This window comes from Bactrocera dorsalis, unplaced genomic scaffold (genome assembly GCF_023373825.1).
Source record: "Bactrocera dorsalis isolate Fly_Bdor unplaced genomic scaffold, ASM2337382v1 BdCtg139, whole genome shotgun sequence".
NCBI classification, from domain to species: Eukaryota; Metazoa; Arthropoda; class Insecta; order Diptera; family Tephritidae; genus Bactrocera; species Bactrocera dorsalis.
In genome coordinates, this window is record NW_026038190.1 from 16,706 (window position 1) to 28,329 (window position 11,624).

Sequence of the window (11,624 nt, forward strand, 5' to 3'; positions counted from 1 at the left end):
ATCAAATACATCATGTCATACATATTCGTTCTTCGCCAAAAACTCAACTCAAATCGGTCCGCAAGCTCCCCATGCGCCTAATTTGACTCCGTGCGGCTTCTGGGTGTTCTACAAACTCAAAAGGAGGATGTCGTTTTGATACGATTGAGGAGATAGAAACTGAATCGATTCAAAAAGTGTGTTTTATCGGACGGAGACTACTTTGAAGAGGACAAAACAGATACTTGCTAAGAATAATGATCTTGATCTCTTAGTGGATTTTACTTCCTATTTCACAATAAACCTGCAATGGGTTCCAGGACTGACTGATATCCCTGGTAACTGTGAAGCAGACCCGGTTTCAATCAATAACTAACCCCCAAAACGTGGCATGAATGGAGTGTGGGTCGCACATACCGACTATTAAAATTCAAAAGGAATGACATAAATACTCTAGTAGGAGTGTCACTCTCTAATTGACAAACATGCAGACCAGGAACAACATGTAATGACTATTGTAAAAACTATCAGGTGGTAGAAGAAGAGAAGGCTATAAAACCACATTTATGCGAATGAAATGATCTGTATAGGAAAAGAGTCCCGGTAGTTTCCCAAAGAACCTCCTAAAGGTGATTTGTCAGGTAGACACAATCTTTTCTAACTTTAACTTTCATTTGACGAATTCTTACACAAATTTTTATAAGTTTATAGATTGTATATATGCTTAAAAATATAAGTTCTTATACTATGTTATGTGTATTTTTTACTACACCGAGAGCCGGTCGATGCTTTACACAACAGAGCTGTCTTCCTAGACCCAACAAAGTAAATTGGCAACAAATACAACAACTAAATATGTATTCTATGATATCTAATTACATATTTGAAATAATCAAACGTATCTGTGCATACATTTTTATCAGCACTGTAATGTTGTCGCAAACAGCTGATGAATGCTGAGAGCGTATAAACGCTAGTTGTCTTCTTATAAAATACATAGCGGTAACGCGGTACAAATATAAACATTTGTACTCTGCCGAAAGCTCAGGCGCATGCTCAGAGAGTGCTGGAGACAAAAAATGACTAACAGCAAATATTATATTTAGCTTACGAGTTAATTTCGAATAGTTTCACTGTTAAAACCGCGCAAATGTAGGCAGAGAACTCGAGTCGTGTGAAGCGTACTCAGTCAGAAAGCATATTCAATGTTGTAACAGCGAATATGTTGATTTAATATAATTGTATAATTTGCAGTAAAAGTTTGTTTAATTTTTGTATATGAGTTTTACAGTTCATTACATGGAAATACAAACGATTTTTATACACAAAGTGGCAAGCTAAGAAGAGTTTAATGAACCATTTTAATTACCTTAAATAGGCTTTTAACATAACGTGTTTGCTGAGTTTTCTGTGGCTGTGATTATATGAAGGTATGTACATATGTAGACAAAAAGCACCATCGATTTGAAGCCGCTGTAAGATCTGGCTAATGTTGGTGGGTATGGTATGTGTGTTGGCCAACAGCTGACTGCCATCACACTTTCTCCAAGAGAATTCGTGCAGCTGACTTGAACGGAGTTGCGTCGCTATGTGCCAATTTAGTCGTTTAGCGCTTTTAACGAAATCTTGTGCATACAACTCTAGACTTGTTCGCCGTTTCATGGCAACACGTTTGCCGGCAGGTGACTTTTGTTTACATACAAAGTATTTTGTTTTTCATATATTTTTTAACTGTAATCAATTAACAAATTCGCATATGCAAAGGGCATAGTTCAAACAGTTGAGCAATGATAGTTGTGAACAAGTGTCTTTACTAACTTCTAACCACTCGGCAATCAACTGCACGCTTTTCAAGTGCTTACGAATCAGTTTTCATGTGAACATTTTAAATCATTTTCATTTCTATAGCCAAAGTGGAAGCAATGATTGCTGCTAACGTGGATAAGTGTAATGATTCAGTGAGTAGTGATAAAAAAGACGAAAGTGGTGGATCGGAAAATCCTGCAGCTCAAGCGTATCTGGATCATTTGCTGCAGAATGGTGCACTGGAAGGAGATAGTGGCGCGCCAATGGAAATGCCGTCGTGGTATGACGAAGCGCTGTTCAGGAAGTAAGTAGATGTGACTATGTGCCTATTCATATGTAGATATGTAAATATGTTATATAATTTTATGTGATAAGACAAGTGTACATGCATATGTTTATACATACATACATACATTACAATATTTGTGCTAATAATTAAATTTTTTTTGACACTAAAACTTCAAATTTGAAAATGTTAATTATGCAGCTTTGAAAACTCATATGTACATATGTACATATGTTTGAGTATTTCACAATGGTAACTTTGCTAATCATATGTAAATTAATGGATAAATAGAAAATTTCAAGTTTTCCTGTTCTTTTATTGTGACGGTTTTCAGCCAACAGTGATACGTGATACGTTTTTGTATTCACATATATCTTTATTTACATATATACATATTTACATGTATGTGTACATATGGATGATTTCACTGTAACATTTTTCACGCTTGACTTAATTTTTGAAGAAGCAAACTTTGTTGTTAATTCGAAATCTCCGCCGCTTAAAAGCTCTTCGTTACTTACACTGTTTAAATACAATGAAGTTAAAAATAGTTTTCGTGCTTTGGTGGCTCCCTTTAATTGCAAGACATTGGCTAAAGCGTACTAAAAATATTTCTTCTGTTATTTATATGGGAAAATGGTATGTAGTTTGAGAGCTGCGCTGAGCCGCTAATGCACGTAAAACCTTCTACCGGGCGGCATAATTTTTAGTTTTTTTATAAAGTATCAGATTTTCAAGTAGCAGGGAGACCAAAAAAAATATCGCCTTAAAATTTAGCATCATTGTTACATTTTTTTTAGAAGTCCATTATTTTATTTGGAGTAAAAGATGGTACTGCTGGATCCTAAATAACAACATTGATCATATTTACGAGCATTTTCATCTGCCTTATAGTACTTACTTGAATATAAAAGTGTATCTATCTCCCAGCTACAATCTGCTACCAGCAATCACATAAATGTAATTAAACGTTTTACATGAATCAACAAAAAGCTCACATATTTTGTTGCATTTTATAATTCATTTATGTTCGTTAACAACATTAAATGAAAACGACGCGCAAATACTTATTCAATTGAGATCGAGTGCGATAAGGCGTTGTGTATGTGTGCGAATAAATGCAATGCTTTGGTCATCTAGCGACGTGGAGCCCGAGCTTGAATACAGCTGCTGCCGAAAAGAGCGATTAAACACTCAAAAACTCGATACCAATATTTCGCCAAAATTGATGAATTTTTTCTTTCAAATATTTTTCATTATCAAGCTCGGAAAAACATGTTTAAAGGCAAAAATTAAGAAAATTAAAAACACAATTTAAAAAAATTTAAAAAAATTAAGGAAAATTAAAAACAATTATATGAGATAACAAAGAAAAAAAAATATTATATATTTTCAACACAAAAATTAAAAAAAAAATTTAAAAAATTAAAAAAAAATTAAAAGAACAATTAAGAAAAACATAAAAAATTAAAAAAAAAACTAAAAAAAATTATATGCGAAATATAAGAGAAAAAAATTTAACAACGAACATTTTCGATCAAAAACAAAAAAAAAAATTACAACAATTTATCATATAAAAATGCAAATTTTCGATAAATAAAGCCATAAATCAATTATTATCAGTTTAATTATAAATCTAAAATATTTTTACTGACAGATCTGAAAAATTAATCGAAAACTTTTCTACTCTTCTACCATATAAAAGGACAATAGCTCAAAATGAACAATTGTTTCATAAATACGGATCATATTTTATATAATCAGTGGAGATAAGTAATATACGAGTATTATTTCGCATCGAACTTCTTTCAGCGCTAGCTGGCTTCGGCGGCGTTTAAAAAAGTTACTCTTGTGGTTCAACAGCCGGTGTCCATAGTTCTTTTGAATCAAAAATAATAAAAAGATTGACTAAATGTTTTTAAACACCGTGAGACACTTCCTAACAAAAAAAAATAAAAGTAAAAATAAAAATAAAAATCGACCTAAAAAATTATTTGTAGGTCATTTCTTCAAGTCGTAAAAATTGAACATTTGGACATTGCTTAGGAACCTCAGTCTGAGGGAGAGCGTATTTGGCAGTTTATCCCTGAAAATATTTAGATCTTTAAAATAATATCGCATAATTTAGAAATTTATATATATAAGATAACATACCCAAAGGCGACCCAGGCTGACAGAAACACTTACTTTTCACGTATGTATTTTGTACACTTTTTATAAGCCTCGACTGAGATGACCTTCAGTGCCTTCAGCGGATGACTTTTTATAGTCGCAAAGAACTCATGATGCGTTACCCGAAGCAGATTTTTCAGAGAAATGTCACATGCCCCCAAATCGGACGAATACGGTGGTTGTGCGATGGCTTTCAGATCGTTTTTGGCCTAAAAATCAGCCACAATCCAGCGAGAATATTGTGGCGCCTTATCGTAATGAAAAATCCATGAATTTTCTGCCCACAAACGAATGGCTTCATGTAGACGTCACAAAACCGTCAAGTAGTTTGAGGCTGGAATGAATTAATGTTGAACCAAGTCACGGTAATCAAAGAATGTGATGTGTATCAGCTTGATTTTCGACCGGTATATGGTTTTGCCTCATTTTTCGTAACGCGATTCGCTAGAATGTTGTACAGTTTCGACATCAAATTCATTAATCTACGTCGCATCACCTGCTATGATGGATATACTTAGGTTCCTCAGCCACGTTGTCAAGCTTTACTTTCACTACTACCCAACGTCGTTTTTGAAAAATGTTCACGTTTTATGGCGCGAGCCCTCTTCATGCCCAAAACCTGTTTGCTTGATCCATGAGAGATCCTCAGCTATCTCACTAAAGCCAATCCCGTGTTTCGTCATTAACAGATGTAGATAGGCGACTCGCATTTTTAGCCCTTTTATTAATTGATTTTGCTTCATTTTATTTGAACAGTAACTGCATAACTCTTTGTATGTATGTGCATATGTATATGTTTACGGAGACGAAATATTAAAAAAAAAAATATGTGTACTAATCTTTCTAAAGCAATTTTCTTTCTCATTCAGGGGTCAATCGTTTATGACCAAATATCGTTTCCTCATCACCGCTGGCATGTTTTACGGTCTGGTGGCAGTTCTCGCGATCCCGTCCATACTGCGCGTGCTCATGTGTACACGTCAATCGTCCACCTGTTTAACCGCTTTTCGACGCTATATGCGCACAATTTTGCACACGAACGCATGGTACGAACATCCAGCGTCGGCAAACTCAAAATTTTGGACAAGTTTACGCGCTGTACGCAAAGCGCATTCCAAGTCGAGTCGCGCGTGCAGTAAACTTGGCGCCGGACAAATTACGCAAAAGGACCTCGCATTGACCCAGTTCGGTTTTATCGGCTATGCCACTTTGGGCGCAGCACGTGTGCAATTATACGACGAGGAGTATTTGGAAAGTACGACGCACATGTGGCGTGTGCTCGGTTATTTGCTTGGCATTAAGGATGAATATAACATTTGTGGTCGCAATTGGGCGGAGACGAGGCTCCGGCTCGATATTGTGATGCGACGTGTATATCGGCCGGCTTTGGAAAATACTAGTGAAGACTTTGAGAAAATGACAAAGGCATTGGTTGAAGGATTGTGGCCATTTAACTCAACATTGTCCACGGGATCAGTATTATATTTCACCAAGCGACTGACCTATATAAAAGGATATGAATACTTTAGCTTTGACCATCTTCCCGGCGAAACAATTGATCCGAAGCAGAAACTTTATTACTACGATTTGGGCTGGTATGATCGTTTACTCGTCACATATGGTCTCCTCATAGTGACTTACTTACACAAGTATAGCATAGTTCGTTGTTATCTCAATTTCCGTGTCTGGCTGAATGAACTGGTATTCCATTACTTGCCATTCCTGGCGATCTGGCAGTATGGTATAAACAACTCATACGTTCGTATTTTTACAAAGGATGGCCGAGACAAAGAGTTCGAGTTTCACTTGAAAGCTGACTAAATGAGAATTTAGATTTTGTAAAAAATTTATATTGACTTTCATTACAAATAGTTCGTAATAGTTTTTAGTTGTTTTCTACTTCTTAAAGAATAATCATAAAATGTAAACATAAAACAAGTAGTTTTTTTCATATTTTTAGAAAAATCTTTAATTTAATCTCAGATATCGCAGTTTTATTTGAAAGTACGTGTTTAAGGCGCCGAATACGATGTTGTGCCATAGCCCAAAGAGAACATTTGCTGGTCAATCCAGTCTCGCGCCGTCGACACGCTAGCGTACACTGCGGGTACATCATCATTACAGCCAATACCCCAAGACACAATGCCATCCTGTTCATAACGATTCTCCGCTGGCAAACCAATTGGACATACAAGTGGAGCGCCACCGTCACCTTGACAGGTGTCAACACCGCGCTTACCGCCAGCACAAACGAACGAGCGATCCAAAACGAATTTCGGCCCCAAACGTGTACCGCGTAGACGTGTTTGGCAACTGCCGAAATCTACAATGGGCAGTGGTACACGTTTCATTATGGCGCTGTAACGTCCAGCTTCACCGAAGACATCCTTACCCCAGCCATTGGCAAAGCATTGGGCACCGACTAGCGGTGACGCATTTTGGCTGGGTAAACACACGACATTAATGTGATCGGCCAATACAACCGCTTGCGTAAGTACAACCAATGCAAAATTATTGGCAACATTGCGATGATTAAAATTAGGGTGTGTAATGATTCGTTGCACGTTGCGTTCCTGATAGGGCAGACGTTCTTTGGTTGTTTGTGAATCCCACTCACCAGCACGTACGAGGAAGCTTGATTCTGCCCGACCAATTACACAATGTACTGCCGTGAGTACAACTTGTGGGTGTATGAGTGAACCACTGCAGAAGTAACTATAATTATTGGCATGCAGCAAAGCCACAGTCCAAGGAAATTCACCAAAACCAGCTTCGTTGTCGACAGCTCCGGTAATATTGAAGTCAATACCACCGACGTTGCGTATGCCGCATCCTTTAGGCCGATTAGGACGTTCTTCCTGCGGTTTCGGTGTGAGACTGTCGCGATGCTGATTTTGACTGCCACAACATACGTCCAGGAAGTGTTCACACACCGGGTCGTCATCTCCGAAGCGCAAGTCGATCAAGCCGAAACCATCAAATTCACCATCCTCAACTGGTGTAGTTTCAGTGCCCGTGTTTGGATCACACATATGATAGGGTACGCAGTTACATTGTGCCTTGCCACTTGTCGAGTTGAAGTCTATTTGCGGTTGTGCACCAGGTTCGGGGGTAACAACTCTGCCGAAACCTGTGCCGGTGCTTTGTGTGGGGACAGAGGGATTTTGTGAAAAAATATCCTTAATGGTCTTATCCAAGTCAGCATTTTGCGGGCTTGCGTGGCTGTGCAACAACACGCTTGCAACTATGCTCAGTAATAATGACCACCGATTCATATCTGCGAATGAAATAATGAAAATGGTTAAGTATGATTTTAGAAAAGTCAGACTAGAGTTTATAAAATGTTTATGTGTAAATAAAAATAGTTAGAAACGAACGTTCCATTAAAAGGTGACAAAAATGGTTTTTGATAAAGATTTGAACGTACATTAGTACAAATATTTTATTGCTGTTGATTTACCAATAAATTATACTATTCGGTTACAACTGAATCCAGATTTCCTTATTTATTTCAATTTTATTTGATTGAGAGATAGATATCTCCGAGTCTCATAGGAGTCTCCGACGTAGTTGAGGAAAAACTACTTGATGCTCCTTGGAGGTGGTTCCATTCCAAACAGGTGACTGCAGGTATGATTTCTGCGAAAGTAGCCCAGCAGAAACTGCTTGGAGAGGAGTTCATTATGCTCCTTAACTGGGAGCATACGGGTCTCACTGTGCAGGTGTTCGATGGGACATCAAGAGGCATTCTTTTGTAATCCGGAGTGCATCGCTCGACATGTTTGTAGCTTCCTAAACTGCATTTCACTGCATTCAGTCGACCATATTGATGGGGCATAACTGAGGACCGCCCGGCCGATTGCCTAGTAAGTTGCTAACTTAGTGGACTATGAACAACGTTTCTTTGTCTTTTCTCCATGTGCTACCGGCTAGCCACTTGAGGATTTTGTTGCGGCTCTGTACCTTGACAATAATCGCGGTCGTATGAGGAGTGAAGCAGCATAGACTATCAAATGTTACACCTAAAATGTAAGGATTATTGCCAGTCGGAATCTTAACGCCATCGATTGTAATATTAAGGTCAAGTATGTACTCTTTCGTCAACAAGTCTGTAAACTTACCGATCCAAACGAGGTTAGATCTCCGAAAGTATAGCCTTTGGCCGGATAAAACCCCGGTCAATTCCGGTAACATAGAACCGGCTATTGTGGAAATTGTTCTGTTTTAGAAACCGTCGGTATCGGAAAACTACAGCATAAAGCTGCCACACAAACGAAAATTTCCGTTGTCTTTTGAACACACCTCGTATAACACAATTATAAACTAAGCAGAGAGAGTCTTTCTAAATAATTACTTTCAACCCACTTTGGGGGTTATCAGTAAAAACAAATGACCCAATTTTTTTTTATATAAATACCTACATACATACATATGTATATACAAATAAACATGTGTTTCTAATTTAATAGTCAAAACAGAATAAATTGTCCTCGAAACAAACAAATATTTTTTTGAATGAAGATTTCAAGTGCTTAAACCTTGACTGATTAAAGGTTCAGTCAACTGAGAGATGACTTGATATGCCAAAATAATTGTTTCATAATCAAATTCCTTGAATTGAAGACAAAAAAACCCACAAAAAAATCCCAATTTCGCTGACGCATTCGTTAGCCTGAAGATGATCTTAATGATGCCTTAACGCGCTCATTTTCAAGTGCCTTAATCACACATACATACATATGTATACATATATATGTATAATCAGCACATATTAGCGCCAAAACTTGTAAACAAGATGAGAGCAAATGCCGTATCAAAAGTGTCTAGAATGAAGTTTCTCGCAAACGCATCTTAAGCTCGTATTCAATTTTAATTGCAAAATGTTGCTATATGCTTGTATATGTGTGTGTATGTATGTATCTTCATTGTGTGCGGGTGAACAAGTGATTTGACGAACGATGTCATCGGAATAGATGGTTTTCCCCTAATAACTGTTAATAGTTTATAACATGAATGGGCAATGAAAACAAATTATTTCATTTATTTAACTCACGACATGGATAAGCAAGCGCAAAATATACACAATTAACTACTTCAAAAATTAACTTTTAGTAACTGTTTTCGACAAACATTCAGCAAATTTTGTGCGTTTTTATTTTTGAAAAATTTTCAACACTTTTTTTAAACAATAGCGGTAATATTACTTTCGTATTAGCAATAAATTATCTTATTTTTACTTTTTTTTAATGTTACACAAATTACGGCATACCTGTAGCAGTATATTGTATTAGTATATACTAAATGTATAATATGAATAATAATTCCTTTTATTAACAGACGCTGGGCGGCACACTCAACGATTCAGCGGCTAAAATCAAACTGATTTCAATACTTTGCGTACATTTCGGAAGTTTAAAAATCAACACCTCATCTATTTGTCCGTATATATACATACATACATACAAGTATACATATATACATATATGTATATGCGCGTGTATATTGAAACATGTTTACAATAATCTCAGTCGCAGGCTACTTGCAATTCGTATTCGTATTATCTACCTCAATTCGCTCTAATGAGTAGAGTTTAAAACGTGTTTCTTGAACTTGAATCGGTATGCATTTAAAAGGGTGTTATATTCATATTAATCGGTTTTTTTGTGATCATTGGCGAGCAGTTTCAAAGCTTTACAACGTTTGTAGCTCAATATTTAACGAGCACCCAGTATTTGGTGATTAAAATCCATTTCTCACACTGTGTTACTATTAAACAATCTCAAACGTGGATTTGTTTTAGAAGTTTAGATGGATTTTTGATATTTCTCAGACGTTGAATTAAACCCCACAGCATTCCTACCGGTTAGGCCCAAATCTCTATGCAATACGCAATTTACATAATCTGTTCTAGAGAGCTGAAACAGCTTTGAGATATCAGTTCTATCACATCACACATACAACCAGTAAAGGATAGACAGAGAGTGATAAACGAGGAATGCACCGCGACCTACAATTGTTCTATTGTTCCCTAGAGAGGGAGTGAGTACGGAGACAATGCCTTACGAGCACGGAATTCTAAGTGTTTCCCGGTGCTCTGCAATAAATTTTAGCAAATTTTTGTCCAACAATTAATTACAAACAATCCCAGCCTCGGTTTTTTATTTACAGTCTTGTTTACACTCCAGCTCTGAGCGTATTCGATACAGTACATGTCGGTGGAAGCGGAGGAAGAGGAAGACCTCCACTCCGTTGTAAAGACCAGGTGGAGAAGGACCTGACTACACTTGGAATCTCCAAATGACTGGCGCGCTGTTGTAAACTTGACTATAACCGCGTAAGAACGAAAAAGAAGAAGATACAAACTAATGATAAGGCGGGCATTCTTATTATCTTGAATATTATATTCCATTCCATACAACTCTAGTCTACAGTTTAAAATTATTTTCAAGGAAATTTATGAGCTTCTTAAAAACATAATATTTCGCGAATGCTCTTTTTTTGCTGTTGTTGGTGTTTAACGCGTACTTAGTCCCCGTTGGGATGGTAAGGGTTAGATAAGTTGTTGTCGACGTCGTCCAATGGTAGGCCCAGGAAACGTGCTGTTTCGACGTGGTCGGTTCAAAGGGTCCTTCGGTTTTCGGTTTTTTGCATACATCTGCAGTTGATAACACAAAGAGAAATGGTCGCCTTCACATGGTCCGTAAAAACTGAAAATTTATTCAAGGGAAATGGATATATCGACCAGATCAATGTCAAGACTTCTTCGGGTTGATCCCCACATGAAAGTCTACCGCGGGTCACTAGGACATCGTCTCACAATGCGCTTGAAGCAAGTTAGGCTAAACAGATGCAAACGGTTTCTTCAGGGATAAGCCGTCAATGGCCATGAAACTGTAGAAGGAGGTTTTAAAAGGATTGTTTTTAAAGATGGAAATCAATTTTACTCCAGAAAAAGTTTTTTATAAGCAAAACGAGAAAATCTACGCAAAAACTTTCTAAGATGTAGAAACAGTTTTTCGAAAAAGTGAGTCACCATCTAGCTGCTGTAAAAGTTTGGTCTCGAATTTCTTGAGAAAGCGTTACACATCTTCACTTCTTAAAAAAAAAAATGGGTTAAAACTGGGAAAATACTAAAGCAATTAAAGAATACTTTCTTCAATGGGAAACATTGGATCTTCCAGCAAGATTCAATTCCAACACGTAAGGAAAAAACCACCCATCAGTGGCTTAAAAGCAATATTCCTGGTTTGATAGCTACAGATGATTGGCTCTCTGGTAGTCCAGATCTCTCGAAGTACAATTAGTGGGCAAAGTTGGAGAGCATGACCTGTCGAATACCCCACACAAATTTAAAGACTCTCTCAACTTTACTGCGAGCAGC

The 11,624-nt window shown here is 37.2% G+C and overlaps 2 protein-coding genes across 7 annotated transcripts; one reads left to right on the top strand and one right to left on the bottom strand.

The window, feature by feature from the left end:
* The first annotated feature begins 1,108 nt into the window (after positions 1-1,108).
* LOC105231623 (hypothetical protein) lies at positions 1,109-6,225 on the top strand. Of its 5 annotated transcripts, none has more exons than XM_049461821.1 (3): positions 1,109-1,238; positions 1,888-2,089; positions 5,113-6,225. In XM_049461821.1, the coding sequence occupies exons 2-3, from the start codon at positions 1,902-1,904 to the stop codon at positions 6,062-6,064; spliced, it is 1,140 nt and encodes a 379-aa protein (XP_049317778.1). In that variant the 5' UTR covers positions 1,109-1,238; positions 1,888-1,901; the 3' UTR covers positions 6,065-6,225. The 5 variants fall into 5 exon arrangements, with proteins under 5 accessions (XP_049317778.1, XP_049317776.1, XP_011211328.2 ...); XM_049461819.1 differs by having other exon boundaries at positions 1,113-1,409; positions 1,744-2,089; XM_011213026.4 differs by having other exon boundaries at positions 1,113-1,409.
* On the bottom strand, positions 6,183-9,660 carry LOC105231622 (phenoloxidase-activating factor 2). Of its 2 annotated transcripts, none has more exons than XM_011213023.4 (2): positions 9,513-9,660; positions 6,183-7,520 (listed from the first exon to the last, which is right to left on the bottom strand). In XM_011213023.4, exon 2 carries the CDS (start codon positions 7,516-7,518, stop codon positions 6,256-6,258), a length of 1,263 nt encoding a protein of 420 aa, XP_011211325.2. In that variant the 5' UTR covers positions 7,519-7,520; positions 9,513-9,660; the 3' UTR covers positions 6,183-6,255. The 2 variants fall into 2 exon arrangements, with proteins under 2 accessions (XP_011211325.2, XP_011211326.2); XM_011213024.2 differs by lacking the exon at positions 9,513-9,660 and adding an exon at positions 8,365-8,499.
* Positions 9,661-11,624: the final 1,964 nt, after the last annotated feature.